General features: G+C 58.6%; 1 protein-coding gene across 3 annotated transcripts; it reads right to left on the reverse strand.

The window, feature by feature from the left end:
* Positions 1 to 872: 872 nt before the first annotated feature.
* RIPK4 (receptor interacting serine/threonine kinase 4) lies at positions 873 to 25,803 on the reverse strand. Of its 3 annotated transcripts, XM_033856102.2 has the most exons (10): positions 25,587 to 25,717; positions 20,780 to 20,951; positions 17,438 to 20,055; positions 16,312 to 16,603; positions 10,655 to 10,803; positions 9,053 to 9,102; positions 7,399 to 7,557; positions 6,525 to 6,634; positions 5,034 to 5,295; positions 873 to 3,319 (listed from the first exon to the last, which is right to left on the reverse strand). In XM_033856102.2, exons 4-10 carry the CDS (start codon positions 16,594 to 16,596, stop codon positions 2,160 to 2,162), a joined length of 2,175 nt encoding a protein of 724 aa, XP_033711993.1. In that variant the 5' UTR covers positions 16,597 to 16,603; positions 17,438 to 20,055; positions 20,780 to 20,951; positions 25,587 to 25,717; the 3' UTR covers positions 873 to 2,159. The 3 variants fall into 3 exon arrangements, with proteins under 3 accessions (XP_033711993.1, XP_033711994.1, XP_033711991.1); XM_033856103.2 differs by lacking the exon at positions 20,780 to 20,951 and having other exon boundaries at positions 25,587 to 25,725; XM_033856100.2 differs by lacking the exons at positions 17,438 to 20,055; positions 20,780 to 20,951 and having other exon boundaries at positions 25,587 to 25,803.

A 25,803-nucleotide genomic window follows, 5' to 3' on the forward strand; every position in this document is an offset into this window, starting at 1 on the left:
GTGGCTGGCTCGTGGTTCTCCTATAAAGGACACTCTGGGGACAGTCAGTAAACCCTTGAAAAGGATTTGTAGATTAGATGATGGCATCGTATCAGTGTTCATTTCTTGATTTTGATAGATACACCGTGGCTACAGTCCTTGTTTTTAGGAAATACACACTGAAGTACTTAGGGGTCATGAGGCATATTTTCTGCAACCTACTCAGAGAGATGGATGGATGGACAGATGGACAGGTGGATGGGGAGATGGATGGGGCGAATGGATGGATGGATAAGTGCATGGGGGACGAAGAGATGAATGGATGAGGGGGTTGGGGGATGGATGGGTGGGTAGATCCGAAAGAAAAGGGAATGACGAGGCAAAAGAATTAAATGGAAACAAAGGGAAAATCTACGAAGGGGACACCAGGGTTCTATGTGCTATTCTTACAACTTTTCTATATTTTAAAACTCTTTCAAAATGTAAAGTTAAGGGGAATTCCCTGACGGTCCAGTGGTTAGGATTCCATGCTTCCACCACAGGAAGCGTGGGTTCAATCCCTGGTCGGGGAACTAAGACCCCGCATGCCACATGGCATGGTCAAAAAAAAAAAAAAAAAAACTTACAAAGAAATAAAAACTCTGGTGTTGGGAGCTTCTTCCCTAACGGTTCACACAGGCAGGAGGAAGGTCCCGGGCTAAGGAGGCAGGAAGCCCGGGTCCACCCTTCCACCTCTTCCATCCCCCCCAGATCACGGGTAAATTCAGGGCACACAGATTGCCCTTCCAAAGGGCATCTCCACCCCACATGTGACTGCCTCAGATCTGCTTTTCAGAAATCAGATTACTCGAGCTCATGTATATGAAAATGTAGGCTCATTGGTTTCAAAAAGGTCGGAAGAGAACTTAGCTTTATTGACATCAAACGGAAGCTTCTTCTTCCACGTGTTCTACATACAACAGTAGCACAACACATTCAAAGCACAAGGCATATTAAAACATAGCCAGTTCTAAGCAGCCCGGATATTTCCTGTCACAGAAAAGAAGTATCCTGCCCACAGATTCACATTAACATACATGGTACGTTAACATCAATCTCTGTTTCACACACCAGTCCAAAGGGCATGTTTGCATACAGGGTCGGGGCCTGCAGCAAACTGACTCTAATCATAGTATTGGGGGGCGGGTGCATGTGGGACACAGGTGACAACAAAAGAACGGGGTTTTTACATCCAAGACCGTGAGGCTGTCTCCTGGAGCTGACTTGGGGGGTCACACCCCAAAAGCTGAGGCCCCTGCAAAGAGTAGCCGTTTGTAAAGCAGGTCAGAAACCTCCTTGGAGACCCTAAAACAGCCTCACTCGGCACAAACCGCTACCCGGCCAAGGCTGACGGCTGAAAACGGTGAGGAAGGTGGTGCATCTAACTCGCTAACACTGTTGAGTCCGAAACTGAGGCCGTCAGTGAAGTTTTCTTGACTTTTAGACACTTGACTCTAAAGTTCAGACATTTTCTGCAACGAGACATGAACTAGGGCAGGTAGCACTCACGGCACACGTGTGTGGCCACCCACGAGGACTGAGTGACGGACAAATCTGGGTATGAAAGGGCCGGTGAGATGACCGTTTTTGCTTTAAAAACCAACCACCGGTTCACACTCGTTGCGCAGAAGGCAGACCATCCAATGAGATGGAAGTTTTTCACGGATCTAAAGCGACAGCTGACACTGTTCGTCTATGAAAGGTATTCTTCCGGAGAACAAGAATTCCACGAAAGCCTTCTGGAACAGGCTTCTTTGCCTGCCGCTGCAAATGGAGAGAAAAGACGCAGCTCTTCCTGCACACCACCTTCCCAGCCACAGGTGGCTCTGCTCACGACGGGGTGGGGGGGCTCACGGCCCTGTCACCGAGGGACCGACGGCAGGAGCGGGGAGTGCAGCCAAATGCCTCCGACCCCCCGTCCCTCCGACGCCGGGCGCACCCGTGGGCAGTGGTCACGCGCACTCTGACCAGCCTCGTCGGGGGGGGGGGGTGCGCAGGCGACGCCCAAGCAGACGCCGGCGCGAATCCCGAGTCGGCGGCCACCCGCCTCTCGAAGGCATCCCGCAGGCCGCAGACGGGGCGAGCGGAGCACGGCGCGGGGACAGGAACCCCGCGGGGGCCCCGTCTCCGGGGGCGGCAGGCTAGGTCTTGCTTCGCCGGAGGAGCGCGGCGGAGGGGCCGGGGCCGCCCTGGAACTTGAGGCTCTGCAGGTTGACGTGGGCCCCGTGTCTGAGCAGCGTCTCCACCGTCTTGGCGTGCCGGCCCCGGGCGGCCAGGTGCAGCGCGCTGAGCCCCTGCTCGTCAGACAGGTCACGCACGTCGGCGCTGACTAGCTCCGCCACCACCTCCGAGTGCCCGCCGGCGGCGGCCAGGTGCAGCGCCGTCTGGCGGCGGGGCCCCCGGGCCAGCACGTCGGCCCGCTCCTCCACCAGCAGCCTGACGGTCGCCAGGTGCCCACCGCGGGCGGCCAGGTGCAGTGCGGTGCAGCCCTCAGCCGTCACGGCCTCCCTGCGGGCGCCCCGGTGCAGGAGCAACCTGGCGGTGCTCGTGTGCCCCGTCTCCGCGGCCACGTGCAGGGGCGTCTGCGCCAGCAGGCCGCAGACGTTGACGTCGGAGTGCAGGTCGATGAGGACGCGGGCCACGCGGTAGTGCCCGCGCTGGGCGGCCAGGTGCAGGGGCGTCCTCCCATCCAGCGTCTGGGCGTCCACGCTCACCCCCGGCTGCTTGGCCAGCAGCTTGACGATGGGCAGGTGGCCCTGCCAGGCGGCGTAGTGCAGCGGCACCCAGGCGTCCTTCCCCGGCAGGCCGGCGTCCACGCCGTGGCGCAGCAGGATACGCACAATGCTCTCCTGGCCGTGCTGGCAGGCCACGTGCATGGGCGTCCGGCCCTCGCAGTCTGCCTCGTGCATGGAGGCGTTCTTCTCCAGCAGCAGCCGCGTGCTGCCCTCGTCCCCATTCTGGGCCGCGAAGTGCAGGGCCGTCCACTGGTCCTCGTCCGCGGCATTGACGCTGATCTTCCGGGTCAGCAGGAGCTCCACGACGCCCCGCACCCTCTTCTCCACGGCCACGTGGAGGGGGGTGGAGCCCTTCCTGTTGGTGAGATTGGGGTTGGCGTTGTTAAGCAGCAGCCACTTGACGCAGTCTTCCTGCCCAGCCTGCACGGCCAGGTGCAGCAGGCTGGCGCCGCCGTCCAGGACCAGGTCGACGTCCTGGGGCTGCAGGATCTTCATCAGCCTGCTGGTGTCCCCGTTCACGATGGCATCCACGAGCTTCTTCTTCTGGATGTCGGTGGCACCGAGATCTGCGGGGAGAGCAGGTGCAGGGGTCACGTGGGGCTGCCTCCCCGGGCCCGGCCAGTGTTTTCTACATGGCCCCCAACTCCCCGTGGCCTCCAGGCTGCTTTTTATCTGAAATCGCTTAAGTGCTGTGCTGTCCATGCTGGTTTAATTAAGATCGAGTGGGGAGACCTCGGGCAGGGCAACGAATGTCTCCAAAGTGCTCTTCTGTCGAGGTACAAAGTAAAAATCATTCTACCCATCCGGTAGGGTTGCGATTAGATAAGGGATGTAGAACTCAGGCCCCAGCTGGTACTCAGAAATGGCAACACAGACCAGGCAGCAGCCCCCAACCCACCGGAGAGCTGGCAGCTCCTAGCCCAGGCCACTCCTCCAGGGCCCACCACCTGCTCCCAGCCCAACCTCCAAATGATGCCTCTTGTCTCAGCAATATCATGAAGGACGCTTTCTAGAAGACTCCTTAAAGGACCGAGTCTCCCATTTTAGAAGGACTGTTATTCACGATGTAAAGGTTACATTTAACATAAAAATCCTATTACATTGTCAGGTTCCGATTTAAATGAAACGAGACGCCCTCACGTGAAACATTTTCAAGGGGCCCTGCGTAGGAGGAGGGGGCATGGGGTGTATTAAGAAAATGGAATCAGCCCAATGGGGACTTAGTGTTTTAACGCTGGCTTCTGAGATGGGCCAGTGATTGGTCCTCTCCAAGCATGAAGATGTCACTTGAGGGTAGCAGGCCCCGAGAGAAAGTTCTACGTCTTTCTCCGTGGGAGACGGGTGCTTCTTTCTTTTCAGCCTCATTGCTGGCTGCTAACCTCCAGTCCAGCCAGGCCTTCCCCACCTCTGCGCCTCTGTAAGGAGTTTCCTCAACCCTAAGTGCCCCTTTTCATCCCAAATATTCCACTCTAAAAATTCCAGGAGGTCCACGGCATCTAGGAAAAGTCCTCATTCCAGGAGGAACTCCCCGATTCCCCAGGAAAAACAAGTTCCCCTTCCTCCTGGGGTCTGTACCCTTCCCGCGCCCCTCTGGCCACCCCTGCACTGTAGCCCTAAGCGTGAGCGGGCATATTTTCCTCACGGAAAGGAAACCTCATACGTCATCCTCACAGGCAGCAACGAGGGGGCTGTAGTTGGCACCAGGCCCCCACCCGAGGGCCAGCACCTGGGACAGGGCAGGGGCAGGGGAAAGCACCTTCTAGACAGAAAACCCAAGGTATATAAACAGGACCAGGGAGTCACAACCTCCAAGGCCAGCTTGCCCATCAACATGCACGGCTGTGGTAGATGGGAGCGCACGAATAAGAAGGAATGCGGGTGTTTTCCCCTCACCGTCTGGGAAAGGGGGTACAGGGCTGACATTACGAGAGAGAGGTCTCCAGGGGGAGGGGTTCCATACATCCACTGGGCTCCCTGATGCAGCTCGAGTTCTTCAACCTGCAAACCGGAGGTCAGCCCCTGCATGCCGGGCTGGCACGGGTGAGACCCACCCGCACAGCCAGGGGTGTGACTCACCCCTCTTACATCTAAGTGACACCTGCTCGGCCCACGTGCATCTCTGCATTTGCACTGACGCCCAAACCCAATCAGTGAAGGGCTGCAGAAAACACAGGACAGCTACCGTGAGGTCAGGAAGCCCGTTCAGTTGCTCACTCTCTGCCCGGCCCCCCGGGCCCCCAGTTAAGCGCATTATTTCCCAGGGATGGGCCCTCCACTCACCGCCCGCTGAAGACTCCCGCTCGAAGGACAAGGACAGCGACCCTCTGGAGGAGAAGGCAGAATCCACCGAGGACACCCCCGACAGCCTCTTGCCGCTGCTCGCCGACGGAAGTTTGCACGCGGAGGAGCTGCGACCGAGCTCTTCCGGGCCCTCGAGGGTCTGGGAGATGCCCGAGTCTAGCTGGGACAGCAGCTCGGAGAGGCTGTAGTCGTTGTCAAAGGTCGGGGCAGAGGCTCGCTTGAGCGGGGTGGCCGCGGGCGCCTGCAGAGACAGCACACGGAGGGGATGAGGCTCCATCCGTGACCTGACGGGGCGGGCGGAGGAGGTGGGGAACACGTGGGTCCCCCGTGAGCCATGCAGGGAATTTAACTCCCATTACCATGGTTCTAGGGGGCCCAGAGACCCTGCGCTGGGTCCACCCGGCGGGAGGGCATGGTAAGAAAAGACGACGACGGGGACGGAATGCCCGTCACCATGCTGGGCCCCATCTGCGCAGTGACGTGGCCCTGAGTTATCCGGACAAGATGTGAATAAGCTGCAGGAGGTGAAGCCTGTGTGCTGGCCGTGTCCACCCGGGACACGTCAGCGCTGATACGAAACGGAGGAAGGAGATGCGCTGGGGTCCTAACAACCCGCCACCCTCCCCGGAGCTGTGCGAGTCTAGCTGGGGGCCGCGTGTGTACAAGGGTGGGGGGCAGGGGCCGAGCTACAGGGACAGCACGGCACTCCACCCCAACCCATCCTAACGGGCCCTTCCGAGGGCCCCCTCCTGCCCGGCCGCGAGAGACGCAGGTTGTGCCGAGGGGTTAGAATCTGCAGGTGACTCGTGATTCCTCCCGGTTCCCGCCCACCTGTCCCCAACTCTTCCCTCTCCTCGGGAACTGGTGGCCTGGCGCACCGAGTCACACCACGCGCTGGGCCCTTCTTCCCTTGTGGGGGTGGTGGGGGCCGGGTCCCCTTCCCTGCCCCTCTGCCCTCTGCCCTCACGCACACGCCCCTTCCTGCTCAGACAGCAGACACGCCATCAGTGCTTACTTATCTCCCGGCCCTACAGCACAGCCTGGGGTGACAACACCAGATGCCACCCAACAAGGTCAGTTTAGCAGGCCCCACTTCACGAGTCTTACTACCCGAAAGGTACTTATTTAGTTCGCGTAGTTAGAATTGATCACATCTCACCTACCCTGCGTGGCACTCATAAAGCAAAACGTGCATAGGCAGAGTTAGAAAGCGGACAGATCCCCAGCCTCCAGGTGCAAAAAGACCCCCAGAGCCCAGACCCCCTCCCCAGCCTGGCCTGCAGGCTTCCAAGGCCAGCTCGCCAAGGCAGCAAGCTCGAGGCCGAGCAGCCAGGGGCAGGGGCGGGGGACGGCCCAAGCCTCAGAACAGGGCGCGAGTGGTCCAGGCTGGCAGGGCATTTGCAGAAAAGAGAGACTCAACCCCCGAAGCCAAGTTAGGGGAAACCGGGCCCCCGGGAGGGTCCCCATTACCTCGGCCTCGGCCTCGGCCTCCGGTGGGTTTCTCACATCCGGGTCTGGAGTTGTCTCTTTCACCTCATCGTCAGGTTTTTCGCACAGATCCTCGGTTTCAGAGGTGATTTCTTTGGGGGACAAAACACAAAAGGGTATATCGCCTCCACACTGACTCACACAAATGCTCTAGTTAAACGTGTGACCTCAGGCCGGGACAGAAGAGGCAGCACCTGCAGGGTCCAGCCTCTTGACCGGTCAGCACTGTGGCCTCCCAGGCTGCTGGCCCCGGCCAAGCTCATGGCAACCCCGCAGGGGTCCCCATCGGCAACCACATGCAGGGTCTGGCCAGACTCCAAGCAGGAGCCACCGAGGCCCCGTTTCCCCAAGAAGCCAGACCCGCCGGAGCGCGTACCCCGACGGCCCGGCTGCCAGCTCCTGGCGAGAGGCTCCCACCGCATTCACGCTGGTTTCCCCATACGTTTTAAACGTCGTGATCAATTTCAAGTGCGTCAGGATCACTCTCCTAACCAAAGGACACAGCCGTTCCCCAGGGACAAGGCGCCATGAGAAATGCAAAGAAAGCCGCAGGCCAGCGGTCGCCTCGTCCCTAAAAGATGCATTGCTGCATCTGAACCTGCAACACCAAGAGGAGGCTGCTGAGGGCAGCGGGCCACAGCCGGGGGTGGACAGCTGGAGCAGACCACGTGGCTCCAGCCTCCTCGCCCCCGTCACAGGCAGGGGCCACAGGCAGGCACAGCCTGCGGGTGCCGGGCTCGCCCTGGCGCTCCTGTCTCCGGACAGCCTCCCCTGTCCCGGCCGTCGACTCCGTCCCCTGGGACAGCGGCGCGACCCTCGAGCAGCAATACTCCGGGCACCCTCTGGGGGCACTCACCTTGGAAGCTGGGCCGCTCCCGGGGGTCCCCGTGCCAGCACCTCTGCATGAGGCGCAGAAGATTCTCGCAGGCGCGAGGTCTGGGTCTGCAGACAGGCGGCAGCTCGGGGCGGTGGCCCTTCACCACTTTCACCATGATGTGCAGGATGTTCTTCTCATCTGCAAAGGGCAGGTGCACAGGTCAGGGCAGCTCCGTGGGGCTGAGGCAGGATTTCTTATCTTTGGGAGGAGTGACAACCGTGGGAAAGTGTGGGGCACGTCACCACCAACCGCCCAGGAGACACGGTATTTCCTTTTCAAAGCACAGAGCATTCTTTAATCCTTCACCTTGCAGGGCACATCTGTCCTCTGTTTTCCAGGTTTTAGAAACTATCTGTGATCTACCAAATGGAATCACTGCCTTGTATCACAGAGCAGGTCTTTCTGGGCATCGAACCTCAAAGGAAAACCAAGTTCAAAGGAGAAAAACATGGAACGAGATCGGTTCCAAAGGGGCCCACGCCCACCAAAGGGAAGAACGCTGAAAGTCACGGAGTCACATCGCCCAGCCCCAAGTGGTCCAAACTGCCCTGCAGTGACAAAAACGTTCTCCTGAATTTCTACCCCAAAGCGCAGGCCCCCGGCGGCCCGAGCGACAGTGCCACCTGGCCACGCTGAAAAGAATCCAGACCACGGACCTCCAGAGGAGGAGATGGCAGGGAGACAGGGTAACGACGCACAGACAAAACCCTGCAAAAGACCTGGGGGCCACGTGCTGACTCTGATCTGCGTTCTTAGATCTTTTTGGTCAGACCAGAAAAGAGTGCGTAGCCCAGGTACTTGACTTTTCCAATAAACCGAGTCAAGGTACTGAAACCTCGGGGCCGGAAATCAGCAGGGTGGGTGCGTGGCAGGGGCAGGAAACCCACAGCCCTCAGGCCAGGTGTGCTGACCCGGGGAGCACCCACCCAATGATTCTGGAGGCTGGTTGCCCCACAATGGGAAGACACCTCACGTGACCAAACTGTACACTTCAAAACGGTTCAGATGGTCATTTTTAAGTGATGTGTGTTTTACGATCAAAAATTAGAAAATTAAAAAAATATGTATCTGGAAATCACTACAACGGACAAACCTACAGAGACAGAAAGTAGATTAGTGGTCAACAGGGGCTGGGGTGCGGGGAAGGGAGTGACTGCCTAAGCAGCCCGGGGTTTCCTTTTGGGGTGATGGAATGTTCTAGAACCAGACGGTGGTGACGACTGTACAGCGCTGTGAATGCACTTAGTGCCACAACGTACAGTTTAAATGGTTAAAATGATACATTTTATGTTACGTGTATTTTATCACACACACAACAATGAGCCAGGACCTAACAAGAGCCACTGAACAGACCCCATCAGATCGGCGCCTTTCCCCGTACGTAAGCTGCACGGCAGCGCGCCTCGTCGGCATATATGAAAGCCTGCGATGAGGTGGGCCGTGGGTCCCTGTGCGGACCTGCTGGGCAGGACAAGGCAGCCCTGCTCCCCACCAGACGGCCCGCCAGCACCACGGCCCAGAGCGGCCCCGACTGTGATCCGCAGGCACTTCCGACACAGCGAAAGGACCACAGAGCACGCCCTCCACTGCTCGGCGAGAGGCAGCTGCATCACCCCTAGACATGTCCACTCACCCGCAAACGGCTTCTTCTGCGTGAGCACGCCCCAGATCACGATGGCGAAGCTGGAAGGGAAGAGGCACGTCAGTGTCTGCGTGCCGGAGCCTCAAACACAGCGACGAGCTTGAGGAAGTCCACCCAGCGCCTTCGAGAGACTCCGAGACAGAGAGGGGACACCAAGGGATCTTTCATGCAGTTTTTTAAATGGGCAAATACTCTTACTGTGGAACAGGGCATGTGGAAAGCTCAAATGTCAGACAACAGACAAAACTCCATCAACTGAACTGTCAGTCCCGACAGCAGGAGGGGTTCCCGAAGGGACCGCCACCCTGTTCCTGGACCGCCAGCTCAAGGGGAGAACGGCGGAGTCTGCTTCTCTCACACCATCTTCCTGCAAACACTGGGCCTCAAAATACCGACGACAGCTCTGGGCGTCTCGAGCCCACTGACGTCATCTGAGGGCGTGGAAAAGATGAGGGGGCACCGGCTGAACCTCCCAGAGCCCTTTTTGGTTGTTAGAAATCATATACACTTGTGTGTAATATATATGTGTGTGTGTTACCTTTATATCATTTATATATTAATTATATATATATATGATTACTCTGGATATACCCCGAAAGAGCTCAATCTGGTAAAATTAAAAAAAATAAAAACAGAATCAGAAGTCCAAGCACTGAGCTACCAGCCTGCACTGGGTTAAGGGCAGCTGTTTACCGAAAGGCAAGAAGTCCCCATTGAAAAGTAATTGAAATCTACAAATTCAAAAGTTGAAACTCTCAACCCCGAAATAAACAGAGAATCTTATTCTCCCCAAACCCTACAGGCGGGTGCCCAGCGCCCTGTGCACCACTGCCCGACAGACGTCCTGCTCAAAGTCCAGCAAAGCACGTGCACAGGCGGCTACGGTCAAACCAGTCGGCCAGGACTCCAGGCGGTGGCCGTGACCCGAAGGCGGGGCTCAGGGTGACAGTCACCGCGTGAGCCAAGAACCACAATGAGGGGCTTACGTGCCTGCCGGCACCCGCCCTCCTGCTTTCCTGCTCCGAGAAGTCTGCGTGATTAAGACCTTCGCCATGTGGGAAGGGAAGGCGCCAAATGATTCACACTTGCTCTCCAGCACAGACATCCCCGGTGCCAGTCTGTGAACAGCCTCTAGGGTGTCTGTGCTCCTGTCACGCGTAAGTGACGTTAGGAAGTGAGTTCCGGGCCACAGGGGACTGGATTCTGGAGCCGGAATCCACACGCAGACAGACACAGAGACCACTTGAGGTAGCAGGTTCTCTCAGCAGACAAGCAATAGAGCCCATGTTCCCTACATCCTACAAACACCAAAGCTTTCACGGTGTGGGAGCTGCCCGTCCGGTTGCATAACCGGCTCTAACTGACACCAACCACTAACGTTCTCCATCCTGGGCCAGCGGCGCTCACAGCAGAGAACTCCCTCTTGTAAGCCAGTCCTTGGGTAGCCCGGACCCTCTGCCTAAAAGCCCTTTCCTTTGGACTGAACCTCTTATCGGGCGGCACGGAGGAGCCCCTGGCCAAGCCCCCCTGCAGAGCACGAGGAATCCAGGCGCGGAGCCCCTGGCGGCCTGGGGCTGCGCGCCTGACACACACCTGTACACGTCGTGCTTGGTGTCGAAGAGCCGGCTCTTCTCCCGGATACGCTCAGGAGGAAGGTAGGCGATGGTGCCGAAAAGGCCGTCCATGCTGAGGTCCTGCGAGTGGGACAGCCCGTTGCACTTGGCTAGCCCGAAGTCGGAGATCTGCAATGCAGTGGCGGGAAGGAGCTCGTCAGGCTTGGCTGGCAGCTTGCTGAGTGAGGCAGCCGGGGCTGCTGCTTCGGGACGTTTTATCAGCATGCCCTCCCCCAGGACCCTGGCAACGTCGGGGGCAGGGGCGGTACCCCCACCCCCCACCCCCGGCTGAGCAGCTGCGTTCAGGAATCGGCACCACGGCTCTCACATCACCTGCGCTCCCCGGCGCAGGCGGGAAGGCCCAGCCAGCCTGGGAAGAACCATGCCTGAAACCATTAGGAGCTTGATGGACAGGGGAAAAGATTACACTTGAAGGAAGGAATTCACTGGCAGAAGGAAGGCAAGGGAGGGGGCACCCTCAGAGGCAAAGCAGTTACGCACTCGCACAGCTGGGCCGGCGGGCAAGCAGCAGCTGCTTCTTCAAAGGGAAACGCGCCTTCAGAAGCCCTTTAAAGCGAGCAAAACACAACTGCCAACCTCGGCGGCCCTCTGTCCTCCACCTGGAGCGTTCCAGGAACAGACACCTGCTGGCTCCAAACACAATACCCAAACGACAGGTGTGACATACATCCCCTCCGCCGCAGGGCCCACCGGCCCAAGGGGCACCTGGACCCAGCAGCTCGGGCCTCATACACCTCTACCTCCGCGTCTCCTTAGGCCAAGGCGTCCTGAAGGCTCAGGGGAACCCACAAGGGGGAAGTCACTGCGGGGCGCCCGCCCTCCCCCCTGCAACCCGGGGTGTGAATCAGAGCCCTCAGAGGCGGTGAAACGCTGTGTGGGATTAGGCCACACTCTCTGGCATTAAGGGACTCAGGATCCGCGTGGAAAACGGCCCCTTCGTAAATTCTCCTCCGAGGCGCGTGGGTTTTTCTAAGCCTTCTAGTTAACTCCGGGCTCCCCTCAAACACGCCTCTGGGGTGATGGGAAATGCGGCCGAGTCAGGCCTTTGGTTCTGGGCTCACCTGCCCACAAGGTGAGCCAGGGGCCTGGCGTCATCACCGCTGAGCAGGGCGGGTTTAGGACTGGGGACTCGCTCCTTCAAGGGGTCTCTGACCACATCTGCGGTGGGGGCGTGGGGGATGGGAAGAAAGCCTGTGACACTGGACCTGGCCCCCACTTCTGCAGTCAGGCTCTGCCCGGTGGGGAGGCGTGGGTCCACACGAGTGAGGTCGGCCTGGCCATTTCGGGGTCCCCAGCAGCGGTCCATTCTCTGACCTCCCAGAAACTTTCCACTCGGGAAAGGGAAGTGCTAGCTCCCCAGAACGAACCCATCACCCCGACCCTGCAGCTCGGGACCGGGGACAGAGCAACGCAAGGTAGCAGGTGGACGAGCGGGAAAGTTTCAGTACCAAACTCCCAGCAGTGTGGACGTGTCAGATTCAGGACTGAGGACAGACGGGGATGCAGGGATCCTGGCACCTGGTGCCCCACCCCCACGTTGGCAGCCTTTTCTCCTTATTTCTGCTGCTTCAAGATACACACTTGACGCAAAGAAAATAAGCCTAAATTCTACGTGAAACCTCCGGCATCAAAAGGCAAACCCAGAAATGAGAATTCTCTGATGGCCACTGACCCTCCGGCCCACAGGATCTCTCCACCTGCTCCTTCTCACCTGTCCCGCCCAGGGAGGGCCTGCCTCGTCTGTCCCCGGGTTCCCAGACAGCAGGACAGTGTGGCAATCCCTGAGGACAGCAAGCGCCCTATAATTTACAAACGAATCCGTACTCAGCGTCCGCCTCGGTACTGCCCAGAGCCAGTGCTCACAGGGGCCCCCGGGACACGGCCCTTCCCCCGCCGGGCCCAGCTGGATGAGACTAACAGAGACTAACGAAGGGCCGGGTCAGGGCCGTGCCACCTTGGAGTGAAAGGCCATTCTGGACCACAGAGAACAGGACCCTGGGTATCCAGCCCTCTGAATACAGCCTGGTCTGGGCAAAGTGGGCCCCAAGCATAGCTTGAGATTTTAAGTCGAGTTATTCCATTGTCAACTCGCGTTCACTACTGTCACTAGAATTAATATTTTAGTGGTGATAGTTAGCATACTTAATACTAACCTCACATATTAATTTAATATTAAAGTGTCTAGAATACACTTTCCAAAAACAGGTGGTTGCTGTGAAATTTTCAGTTCCAGTCATCCTACGTATGGACAAAAAATGTAGCCTCCAGGGACCAAGGGAAGGGGATGGAGTGACAACTTAGGATCTTATTTCAAGATTCCAGATGAAAGTTGTATTGCTAAAAATAACCATCAACTAAAAACTGCCCAGAAATCGAGCGGCCGACTTAGAACCTCAGATGAGGCTCCCGCTGAGTTGTTCCTGAGGATGAAAAACACGCGTCCTGTGGATATAGTTTCTGCTTGTTTGGGGCTGTGCAGGGTGACTGCCCACCTGGTTAAGGAGTCACAGGGCTTCCCTGGTGGCGCAGTGGTTAGGAATCTGCCTGGCAACACAGGGGACACGGGTTCGAGCCCTGGTCCGGGAAGATCCCACATGCCGAGGAGCAGCTAAGCCCGTGCACCACAGCCACTGAGCCTGTACTCTAGAGCCCGCGCGCCACAACTACTGATGCCCACGTGCCTAGAGCCCGTGCTCTGCATCAAAAGAAGCCACCACAATGAGAAGCCCACACACCGCAACGCAGAGTAGCCCCCACTCGCCACAACTAGAGAAAGCCTGTGTGCAGCAGCAACGAAGACCCAATGCAGCCATAAATCAATCAATCAATAAATTTATTTATTTATTTTAAAAAAAAAGGAGTCACAGAAGTGCATTCCCGACCTTTGGGAAAGAGGGGCTGGTGGCCTGGCCACCTCCTCGGAGCTGCAGTGTCCCCTCCCTTCCTGTCAGTGGAGACTGCTCCCAGCCACCCCAGGTCCTTATTAACAAGCCCCTTGGTCCTTCAAGGAATGTTCACCCACTTCCTAAAACTGCCACGAGTGCCAGGCCTGCCAAGCCCGGGGTTGACAAGCGGAGGAGGAAGAAAGCGCTCAAAGCAAGGAGCCCCGGGAGCCAGTGCAGAAACGACCACAAGGACATCAGCCCCGGGCGCCAGCGAGCGGCACTCAGCGCCCTGCGGGGCGGGCGTTCGGTCCTACTGTGTACACAGCACCGGCGACCACCCCTGGACGCAGGTCAGCATCGCGGCGTGGACAGGACAGGAGGAGACTATGTGCCGGCCACTCCCAGCACCCAGAGCACCAGCCCTCGCCGACACGCCCACAGGCCAAGCGAGGAGCCCCCAGCAACAGGGCCACCACCCCCCCTGCCAGGGACAGAGCGCGCGAGGGCTGTGCTGCCCAGGAGGATGTCACCGTGGTCCTCAAAGGGCGGGACTCCTGCCCCAGACATCCCACATGGCTGTTAGGAGAGCGGCCCGACGGTGGGAAGGGAGTGAGCTGAGACACAGGCCCCGTTGGGCCAACTGCACTCCGTGACTCTGAAAAGACCGCTCAAAGGGATGGGGTGCAATCAGTGGGGTCTCCCTAAGAAAGGCACGTTCTATTACAGTGGCATCTCAGCATCCTTAAAGACGAGTGGAAGGCCTCCCCACACCCTGTACCCTAATCCAACTATGCCTCCTGCTTCTCCTGCCGCTAAAAACCCAGAACTTGCCGTGACTTTTCTTGGGTTGCTTCCTCCTCCGAAAGGCCCTTCTGCAGGTGCCCCCACTCCTGACTGGTCCTCTCCGAAGACCAGTCCCATCCAGTGACACCCTCACCCGAGCTGGAGTTCCAGTGACCCCTCTCCCACTGCACCCCCAGGGGCTGTCTGGACACCTACCGCCCGCTACCCCGTCTGCCCTCGTGCGCCACTGCGTGCCACCCGTGATGTCTGTGAGCATCTCACGTACGGCAGTGGGGCGGGTGGGAGACCAAGGGCTCCAGGGCCGCAGAACCCGGTTCGAACCTCTGCTCAACCACACGCAGCTGGACAACCCCGGCCTCGATTTAACCCCTCGGAGCCCCGGCTTAGCAGAAGCCACCGTCCCCTCGGAACCTCCCCTGGCAGACGGGGCAGCTCCCAGAGACAGGGCCTTGCGCACAGTGGGGACCCATCCTCACCTCCCCTTGCTTGTGCTCATTCAAGTTTGAGATCAAAGGTTTCACTCTGACTTGGTGCCCACGGACCCCACGCTGGTCGTCACAACTCTGCAATGCTCGTCGGGGACAGAGTCCACGTGTGAAGCCAGCACCCCAACCAGAAGGAAACAGGACTGCAGGGCTGCTAGAGCTCAGGAAGGCTGGGAACCACCCACTTGTTGTTTGTTCCCTCAATTCCCCGCTTCACTTTAGCGGAAGGGTACTTCCAGCTTCGGATAAAATCTTATTCTCGAAGGACACCGCCTTAAGGACACCTTGTCGCTAAGTGTACGACGTGGAAACTGATTCCCCCACCGGCCACAGGCCGGCTCAGCCGGAGTGCTGTGCCTGCTGCAGAGTCGGGGTGCAGGGGGGTGGCTGTGTGCGACCCCGGGCCCAGCCCTCCTTCCACGGCGCCGAGGAGCCGGACGGGACCCCGGCCACGGCGTGTGGCCCTTCCTGACCCGCCCTCCTGAGGGACAGGGTGACCTCAGCAGGTGGGCGAGCCTAGAACCCATGTCACTGAGTGGGAAAGCCACGGCTAGTGCCCCCCACGGTGTGACACGATGGCCTTCCAAGGGAGAGACAGCTTCAAAGAAACACAAACCTACCACACTAACAAGGGCCAGTTCCAAGGGGACGGCACCCGATTTTAGTTATATTATCCCTCGTGCTTTGCTGCTTTATAAACTTATCAAAGAAAAAAGATCAGGGCTTCCCTGGTGGCGCAGTGGTAGAGAGTCCGCCTGCCGATGCAGGGGACGCGGGTTCGTGCCCCGGTCCGGGAAGATCCCACATGCCGCGGAGCGGCTGGGCCCGTGAGCCATGGCCGCTGAGCCTGCGCGTCCGGAGCCTGTGCTCCGCAACGGGAGAGGCCACAACAGTGAGAGGCCCGCGTACCGCAAAAAAAAAAAAATCAGAACTCACAGGCCTTGAAGGAAGAGAACAGAATGAGTCCCTCCAGGGCCCCTCTCCACAGCACTCCGCAGCCCCCATTTCCGAGCACCCCGAGACTCCCATCACCCTGAGCCCGGGAACCACCAAGGGGAAACAGGCTGACCCAGCCCACACGGAGACGGCCGAGCCGAGGTCCGCTTCAATCTGATTGTGTAAGATGGCCAGTAAGACCGGAATCCACAAACCCACAGCCTCTTTTTCCGGGGTGCCCAGAACCTAGAGTCCTGATCCAGGACTTGGGGGCGTGACCCTTGTTCATAAGAGTCCATTTTCCAGTTACACATCTGTGGCGTTTTTACCAGCCACACACGGCAAGACTGGGGATCCTGATGCCGAGAGAGGCCTCTGCTTTGAGTTCTTTCCCGCAAGGGAACCACCTCCTCTTCGGCCCCCTCGCTGGCCCTGAGGTTCCAGTCCCGCGGCCCCCCACCCGGGGCATCCATCGCTCCGGCCACCCGGTCCCCTCACGTCCTTACCTTGACGTGGTAGTGGGCGTCCAGCAGGATGTTGGCGGGCTTGAGGTCCAGGTGGAGGAGAGGCGGGGCCATGCAGTGCAGGAAGTTCATGCCCACGGCCGTCTCGTGGACGATGCGGAAGCGCAGGTCCCAGGGCAGCGGCTCGGAGGCCAGCAGCTTCTCCAGGGAGCCCGTCTCCATGTACTCCATGACCAGGCCCACGGGCTCCTGGCAGATGCCGTACACGGGCAGGATGTAACGGAACTTGGCCATCTCCATCTTCTTGGCTTCCTCCAAAAGTTCCATGCGCTCCCTGGAAAAGTTCAAAGACGTGAGGAATGTGTGCGCAGCGGTCACCTGGCCACAGGCACAGGCACTGTGGCCAGGAGATCAGCAGCTCCACACGGCTGAGAAAATTACTAAAATGCACGTACACGTGTACAAGGGCACGTATGTGTGCGTGCGCGCACACACACACACACACAGAGCTCACTTTAATGTCACATAATTAAATTCTAGGCCTTCCCATGTCTTCAGTCCGTGGTTATTCAAACGCATCTACGCGTCGTGGGGTTGTTGTAAGCAGGGAGGAGAGAGCCTGCAATCATTATCTGAAAACCCTCCGGTAGCACTGAGCCAATGCAGGTTCCGAGCTGCAGATGACGAGGCCGACGTGACAATCCCTTCCCTTGGGATGACGGACGGGACGTTTAGGTTTGACCAAAAGCTTTAACGAATTATCCATCCAGAGAGCCCAGCCCCCTTCTCTGTGAAGCCCATCACTCTGGCTGGCCCCGTCATTCCTAAACCCTAACCCCACGCTGCAATTAACGGAGCCTGGTCTAAAGCAGGGTCTGCAGACTGCTGCCCAAGAGCCACCTTCTTTTTAAAACCATTATTTAAACTGTAGTAAAATGTACGTAACATACTATCTATCGCCGTAACCATTCCCAAGTGTGCAATTCACGGGCATCATACCCGTTCACGACATTGTGCAACCAACACCACGCACTCCACCCAAAACTTCGTCTTCGTCCCAACAAGAACTCTGTGCCCACTCAACAGGAACCCCTCCTTCCAGGCCCCGCTCCCACCCTCTCTTCCCCTTGCCGTCTATGAACCTGCCTGCTCTAGGGATCTCACATACGTGGAATCGTGTAGCAACCGTCCTTTAGTAACTGGCTTATTTCACTCATCACATGTCGTCCAGGTCCATCCACGCTGTAGCACAAACCGAAACGTCACTCCTCTTACGGCTGAGCATGATCCCATTGTATGAACACACACATTGTGTTTACCGCTCCTCTGCTGCTGGACAAGACCCTTGGGTCGTTTCCACCTTCCGGTTACTGTGACTAATGCCGTACATTTACACACACAGGTGTTCAAGTCCCTGCTTTCGACTCCTTTGGATACGTGCCGAGGCGGAGAGCTGCCTGGTCACGTAGTACTTCAGTGTTTAACTTTTGGGCGACTACCAAGCTGCTGTCCACAGCCAGCCCCTGTTCTGTAAAGAAACTGACTGCATGGCAGTCTCACCCGTCCACGTCCAGCGGGGCGGAGGCTGTCTCCGCACTCGCGGCAGAGATGCGTAGCTGCGACGCAGACCCCGTGGCCTGCAGAGCCTCAAAGGTCTACTCTCTGCCCTTCACGGAAAGTCTGCCAACCCCTGGTCTAAGGCCACTTCCTGGTGCAGCCGTTACAGACTGGTATCCAGGGCCTTGGTCGGCGTCAGCGTGATGGGTCAAAGTCTCAGAGTACATTCAGGAGAAGAGGCCACATCCCACAAGGCCAAGGCCTGGCCTGTTCTCAACCACGGCCACCGTAGAAAGCACCCGGGAGACGGCTGAAACGCAGACTCCCGGGCTCCGCTCCCGGAGAACAGGCTCTAGGTGGGTGCCAGGAACCCGCTTTCTAGGAAGCTCCTAAAGGAAGAGTCTAGAACCACACAGCCTATGGGAGCTGGGAACTGAGGCAGGAAGCAGCCGGGGCGGCCTCAGGGATCCCCAACCCCCCGCCCGAGAATGCAGATTCCCACATAAGCCCCCCGGCCCAGGACCCAGGACGGCTCCGCTCCCACCACGGGGGCTCTTCCGGAGCTTGGGTGCATCTGCCCGCCCCACTGCGCCTGCGCCTGCTTCCCAGCCTGCTGGAGAGTCAGAAACTACCACGGAAATGAGGCTGCTTCTTACTGATCTGACCTCCTCTCTGAGACCGCAGCTCACTCCCAGGCCTCCTTTACAGGTATGAAAACACTTCCCAGGGAGGAAGCCACCTGCAAGGAGGAACCACGCCGCACTGTTTACCAAGGTCTGCAGCACCCAGCTCTGCCTGCGGTGGGCTCAGCTGGACAGGACCACAGCACCCCTGCCCGCGCGTCCGGCCCCTGCATATGGGAGGGGAGTTCCCGCCCCTCCGCCCTCCCCAAGGTGAGCGCTGGCCAAGGCGGGTGTCTCAGGGAGAGGATCCCTGGGTGCAGACCAGTGGTTCTCCCCTGGGGGGACTTTGCCTCCGGGGGACATCGGGCACCGCCGCTGGCATCCAGTGGGTAGAGGCCAGGAGCGCCACCCTGCACCTTGCAGCACACAGGACAGTCCCCCAGGCAAAGACTTACCCAGCCCCAAAGGCCAAGAGTTAAGCCTGACAACCACTGGAACACAGCTCACGCATTTTCAGCCAAATTTAAAATAAACCACTAAAGGGATTTCCCTGGCGGTCCAGTGGTTAAGACTCTGCACTTCCACTGCAGGGGGTGCCGGTTCGATTCCTGCTTGAGGAGCTAGGATCCCTCATGCCCATGCCGTGCGGCCAAAAAAAAATTTTTTTAAATAAACCCCTACAGTCTGGAATCACCCACCTAAGTACTCCCAGCAATTACTTTAATTTTAATCTGCACCCAATTAAAATTCATTTATTAGTAAGTATTTACTGAGCATCCTCTACATGTTAGAACTGAGGACGAAAGAGACCCCTTCCTTGCGCCTTCAGGGTAGTTACCTTCTAGGGGAGAAGGTGGAAATCACCCCGAAAAAAAGAAGTGTAGTTGAAAATCCAAGTTCTTTGAAGGGGAAGTACAGGGACCTGGGGACGTTTAATAAAGGGGGTCCCTGACTCAGGTGGGCAGAGGGCAGCAGCGAGGGCTCGTAAGGTCTCAGTCCCATTCCTACACCAGAGCCCCGGGCTGGAAGCAGCAGGGGCAGAGCGGCCACGAGGCACTCAGGGTGGTCACCGGGGCCCCGGCTGCCGGGAGTGCAGACAGAGGAAGCTAGTGGATGCAGGGCCCATTTTCGAGGGAGAACCATTAAGTCCTGGTGACCGACTGGATGTGGAGAAGAGGGAGGTAGCAAGGATGACCCCAGACGTCTACTGGGAATCACTGGGTGGCTCCCCATTTATGGAATCAGCAGGAGCGGGGCAGGCAGGGGGCAAGGGGATCAAGACTTTGGCTCTGAACAGGCTCAAGGAGCAAAAGAATTCCCCTGGCGTCAGGAAAGAGTGCGACAGGTATCAGGAGTGAATCATGACATGACTATAGGACAAAACTGAGCTCAGCATGACGTGCCCTCTTAGCACTCCAGTCAAAGATCCAATGAATGGAAAACACGATGTCCACAAGAGCCCCCGTGGAGGTCCCCGGGCCGGGCTGAAGAGTGGGTTCAGGTGCCTGGCCCAGGCCGGCCAGCGCCGGCTGCAGCCACAGTGCTTGCTGGGTTCCAGGGTGACATGCAGGCAGACCCCAGCGCTGTGCCCGGTCCCGAGGGACATCTGAAAGAGGAAAGGGCTGCATCAAGCAACATTTCAAATAAGGGTTGTCAGTTAAGAAGAGAGAACGGCGCCCTCGGGCCCATCTCCTTTCTCCTCCCCGGGGAAGACCTCACGTCGCCTACACTAACCAGTTCAACTACACTCCTAACACTCTCTCCCGAGCTGTCATGGCAGGGATCAGTACCGCTGCCGCTCTGTTTCCTATTTTAAGAAGCAGTTTTGCGACCTGTCTGGTCCCACTGCCTTTATTCTCTGTTAAAGTGGCCGCTGGGCCGCCGCTCCCCACCAGCGTGAGTCCAGCACACTGCGCCCACGTGGCCCTGGCCCGGGTCCGGCCGCAGGATGGACAGAGACCCGCTTCCGCCGGGAGACCACGGGAGGATCCCTCCAGGCCCGCAGGCTTCCAGGCACTACGGGATCCGGAGTTACAGGCCGGCCACTCACAAGGATGGCTTTTTTCCGCTTTCAGCAGACGTCCTGAGAGGCAGCCAGACCGACAGCTGAGGAGGATGTCGATGCCGCTGAAGCTGAAGGTGTCGTTAAGTGAGGCTCCATTCGCCCAAAGGGCTGCATACGTCAGAGCCAGGTGACTTCTGACGGCTGAGCTCACTAGACTCAGGGGAGCAGCTGGCGGGAAAGCCCCACCCCAGTGCACCCAGGTCAGCAGGTTTGCGGCTCTCTCCCCCGCCCCGGGCCCTCCCCACCGCACTGAGAGCCCATTTACCTTAGTTTAAAAAAAGGGGGGGGGGGCGAGCCACTGCAGCTGTCTGCTCCAGAAAGCTGGCCACAGCCGGAATGTTCTCAGACAGCCCGCACCCTTTCCGGAAGCAACACCAGGCAGCTCGGTCCCGCGGACCACGCATCCCAGGACAGCTCGTGGAGGACGGCCAGCTATCCTGGAAGATAAGGCCTCGTTTCCAGGACAAATCACCTCTCCGTGACAGCTCAGTCAGGAATGCCTAAGAGCCGAGGACCCCGCCATGGCTGCATCCCTGGGGCGAGGAAGGAGGTCCCGGGATCACCCAGCAGGGGGTTCCAGGGGACCCCCCCCCCCAGGGAGCCCCTCACTCAGGCCTGGGGAGTGGGTTGGCCGGGCCCCCTAACCACCCTCTTTGGTAGCGTTCAGAAGGGTCGGCACAAAAAATGTTCATCCCGTTTACATCCTAGTAACCACTGAGCCGAAATCCAAGCCACCCCATCCTCGGGGCCTTTCTTCAGCTGCCCCTAGGATACCCTCCAGTACCCACTCCCCCCAGCTCCGCAGCTGGCAGCATCAGCAATTCCATAAGCCTGGACTGGGCCCTCTCCGGGCACTGCTGGAGGAGACGGGAAGGTGCGTCTCACCCAGAATGAAACCACCACCGTGTCAATTATTTTTTTTTAATATATTTTCCTCGAAGCGGTGTTCCCGGTTTATGCCCACAACAGCACAAGGGAACTGGAGGTGGATTGACTGTGATGACTATTATCCCTTTAGCACCTGAGCGATTTTCAAGCCGGTCCCAGAGCCCAGGTGCAGGAGGGGGGCCGGGGGGCTTCAGGAGCCCAGGCTCTTCACAGCCACACCATCAGCATCAAAGCCCACGCCACCCGGTCACGAGTGACCTTTCAGGCCACCCGAGTCCACGGACATCAGCTTCATTCATACAACCTAAGAACGGTGACGTGCTAAGACCGTGTCTACGATTAGGCACGATTCAGTGGGGCTGGCGTCGTATTTCTCCTCTGTAATCGTTCCCATCACACCTCCTTTCTCCCATTCGGGGAAGGGTTGCTAATTCCGTTTCCCAGCAGGAATGGGGACAGCACCCCTGCCCCACCCCTCTTGGTCGGAGATGGAAAATCTAGGCATTAACAGGACCAAGTCGGGGTAAAATTTGTTAAAGACACTTTATCCACAGCACTTACATCCATTCAATGTTTCTTCCCAATTGAGGCTGGCCAAAGCGTATCTCCCCCACCCCGGGGAGGGCATCGGGGTAGGGAGAGATATGAGGAATCTCACCAGACTGATTATTTCTAAAGGACACTTTCTGGAGAAGCAATGGGGTTCTCCTCCAGGCCCAGCCACAAATTCCAAAGACATCCAGCGGGCGAGGGAAGCTTTCCGGAGGCATGGACCTTGGAAGGGGGAGAACACGGGCCCTGGGACAGGCCTGCTGAAAGAGGAGTAGCAGGAAACTACGGGAAGGGGGAAAAGGGTCGGGCTATAGGGAAGGGTACCCTGTAACAAAGTGCTCCTCAGAGGGAGAAACCTGGGAACCACTTGTGGGAAAAGGCAGCAGGAAAAACGGTTTAATCATTTGTTACTGATGCCTCCCAGCCAGGCCTTCTCGCTGCGCACCAATCCACTTATGTCCCCAGGGAGCCTGCGAGGGGTTCCCACACTGCTATTTTTAAACTGACAAGAACCGGGCTTGTCCAATTGTCAGCTCTGTGCTTACACACCCGGGGTTTGCTCGGGCTCGCCCTGACTAGCCGCGGCCAAGCTCCAGCAGCTGCAGGCGCTCAGTTATCCTGGGCTTCCTCTGAGCCAGGGGCTGGGGGCCGGAGGAACGGGCCTCCAAGGCTTAGTTCTCACCTAAATGGGAATGCCGCCCCACCCCCCCAGCTAGACTCCGGCCAAACCCTCGTGATCCCCAATGAGGGTCAGCCAGGGTGGCTACACGTCCCCCAAAGCTCCCAGATGTGCCCGTAAGCAGAGCGAGTGCAGATCAATGGGGTGTCACTTGGGAACTCCCCGGGGGTGCCCCTTGGAAGCCCCTGGGCAGGTGTCTCTCTGCTCTCTGGGAACTCCAAGGGGTGTCTGGGACTGGGCAGCCCCTGACCCTCCCCACCCAGAAGTACCTGCTCACGTGGCCTGGGGCAGCCTGCTGCTCTGAGGGCCCGGGGTGCACGCTGGGGATCAGGCCCTGCTGTGGTCAAGGGGTGGCATGAAGACTGGGGCCTGCCCGGAGGGAGAAGCAGGCGATGAAAAGGACCCACACGTGTACTGGCGGTGGGTCCCTATGTAACCAGTGCAGGAGGCCCCAGGAAAGAAAAGGTCAGGCCCTCACGGCAGGGGTGAGAGGCGCCACCCTTCAAACAGGTGAGACAAGTTTTAGCTGGCAGGGGTTTGGGGCTGAGGGCTGCACCAAGGACCCCCAGTAGAATCTTATTCCCCACTCCAGGGAGCATCTTGCAAATAGAAAGGTCAAGGTGGGAGGCAGCTCATCAAAAGAGCACCGAGGCCACCTGCCAAAACCTGGGAGGATGGGGAGCGCAGCAGCCATTTCCAGGCCTAGAGGCAATGCCGCAGGGCAGGCAGCTGCTTCTGCACCACAGCAGGCGCGACACAAGCGCCTAATGGGCGTCTCAAGCCAGGGAGAGTCAGTAACGAACCTAGAAGACTCTTCTTTACAGGGAGCAGGGGTGTGACCACCGTCTCAGTCAGAGAGCCCAGCTCCTGCCGCTAACGCAGAACGCCAGCCGGCCCCGCCCAGCCTGGCAAAGTGCAAGAGGTGAATCTCTTCCTGTTGGGCAATGCTGACCTCTACCCAGCTGTCCAGTACATGCCACCACCTGCCTATTTGGGGCAGGGCAGGAAAGCCTTCCAGGTAAAGGACAAAAAGCTTTGCAACGAGGCAATGCAAGATCCTAAGTGGCCCGCCTCACGTGGAGAAACCCCACCTCCACCTGGGCCACCCAAGAAACGAGGGCCCGGTCGCTGGAAATAACAGACCCTGAGGGTGCGGGCTGCTGAGTCAGCCTGGGGACGTGCTTGTTTACTAGGCTCCTCCGATACAAGACGCTGGCGCTAAAACCTGCGGCTGATGAAGAAAACTCGGCCAGGAGACTCCAGCAGGCAAAGAACCGTCCCCGAGAGCGTAAAAATACCCACACGCCGGCAAGAGTCGCGCCTTGCAGGCTCTAACTGGGGACCGGCGTTCAAAGAGGTTTGGATTTCAGCAAAATAGCCAGGGCGCCCCTCCCGGCCTGAGAAGTTCCTGGGATCCGAGGGAAGCACAGCCTCACAAGCAGCTCCCCTGCGCGTTAGTGATATTTGCGCGACACTCGCCACCACCCTACTGAAGTTTCCAAGAGACACTGTGCTCGAGGCTTAGAGCAAAAAGCCACCAACAGTTCTGCTGTATAACCTCCCAGGCCAGGAGGAAAACACAAAGCCACTAAGTGCGCGGGGGCTTCCTCCCCTCCGGGACCTGAGGGGGCACACGCTGCAATCCTCTGTGCACCTCAGTCCAGGGACACGCGCACCACCATTCTGGGGGTGAAAAGCTGGAGTTTGGAGGCCCCAGCATTCAAGAAGCCGAGGATTAGAAACCAGGTCTCTGAGGCAGCAAAGGAGCTGCTTTTCTGAGTCTGTGTCTGTTCGGGGCTGACTGTACAGGGGGCTCTCCACACAGAACACAAAACAGCACACACCTTCCATGTAGAACGCAAACGTCACCAAAGGATAGGCAATTTAAACGCGCTCAACCGAAGCTTATAAATTATTAAAACGCAACCGTAAAGAGTGAACACCCCTCACCCCAAAAGAGCTACTTCTCAAGACCCTCCTCCCACCCCACCCCTAAAATTATATACACAGACCACAATCCACCGACCGAATTTAACTGGGGCAGCTCTGGTCCTTTCCAACCGTCTTCTTTAACTTGAGCACCTCTGTTACCGAGGGACAGGCAGATGGCCTCCCAGTTTGGGGATGGGGAAACTGGGGTCCAGGAGGGCACCATGGTCCAACCATAAGTGCAAGGCCGCTCCGCAGAGGCTCGGCCTCTAAATTAAGTCAGCTAAAACGAGAGGGTACGGCCAGAGAGCGCTGAATGTTGGAACCTGGCACCCCGGGCCGCCTGCCGGACCCCACGGCCAGGCCCAAGCCGGGTAACGCCGACGCTCAAGTGCCCGGGCGCCGAGGAGGCCTGGCCAAGCCAAGCCAGGGCTTCCGACCGAAATAATTACCGTCTTACACCAATTTGTGCTCCAAAGTAAATTACTAAGTAAGTCGAACGCAATCTAACTAACTCACAAAGCACAGATCCCACACGGCACTTTTTCTAAGCCGGGCGCAAACCGCAGCGCCCGGGTGGGTCCTGGGCGGGACGGACGAGCCTCCGAGGGGCGCGGGTCCAAGGCGCAAGGTGAGCCCGCGACCCTGAAAATCCGGGGCTCACCGGAAGCCAGGTAACAATGCCGGGCGCTGAACACCGTCTTAGGCAAACGCGGCTTCCCGAGGCTCCCCGTAGGAGCCGCAGCCCGGGGCACCGGCGTGAGCAGTTAGACCCGGAGCTCGCCAAACCACCCCCAACGTCCCTCCGGCCGAGCAAAAGGCGCAGACCCCGCCGGGGGCTCACGGCCTCGCCCGGCGCTTGGTTCTCCTTCCGAGGCTGCTCCCGAGGCGACTCAGGTGGAGAGAACGGGAACGCCCGGAATCCAAGCACCCCGGCCCCGGCCCCGGCCCGCCGCCGCGCGCCGCTGTGAGGCCGGGCCCCGCCGCCCGCCCCAGCGCCGCCGCCCCCGCCCGGGCCGCTGACCTGTCGTCGACGTGCAGGCTCGGCGAGCACTTGATGGCGAGCCACGTCTTCCAGTGGACGTGGCGCACCTTGTACACCTGCCCGAAGCCGCCCGAGCCGACCTTCTCCCAGCCCGCGAACTCGTCCGCGTCGAACGTGCGCAGCAGCCCCAGGGCCCACGGGCTCCGGCTCTCGCCCTCCATGGCGCGCGTCTAGCCGCAGCTCCGCGCCGCCGCGG

The sequence above is a fragment of the Tursiops truncatus genome, chromosome 4, assembly GCF_011762595.2.
Source record: "Tursiops truncatus isolate mTurTru1 chromosome 4, mTurTru1.mat.Y, whole genome shotgun sequence".
In the NCBI taxonomy this organism is placed as follows: Eukaryota; Metazoa; Chordata; class Mammalia; order Artiodactyla; family Delphinidae; genus Tursiops; species Tursiops truncatus.

Excerpts from the sequence above, each read along its gene's own strand:
- RIPK4 (XM_033856100.2), bottom strand. The coding sequence starts at position 25,768 with ATGGAGGGCGAGAGCCGGAGCCCGTGGGCCCTGGGGCTGCTGCGCACG. Across the intron at positions 6,635-7,398 it reads GGAGCGGCCCAGCTTCCAAG|AAATCACCTCTGAAACCGAG; the intron begins GTGAGTGCCCCC and ends TGTCCCCCAAAG. Across the intron at positions 3,320-5,033 it reads GCGGGAGTCTTCAGCGGGCG|ATCTCGGTGCCACCGACATC; the intron begins GTGAGTGGAGGG and ends CTCTCCCCGCAG.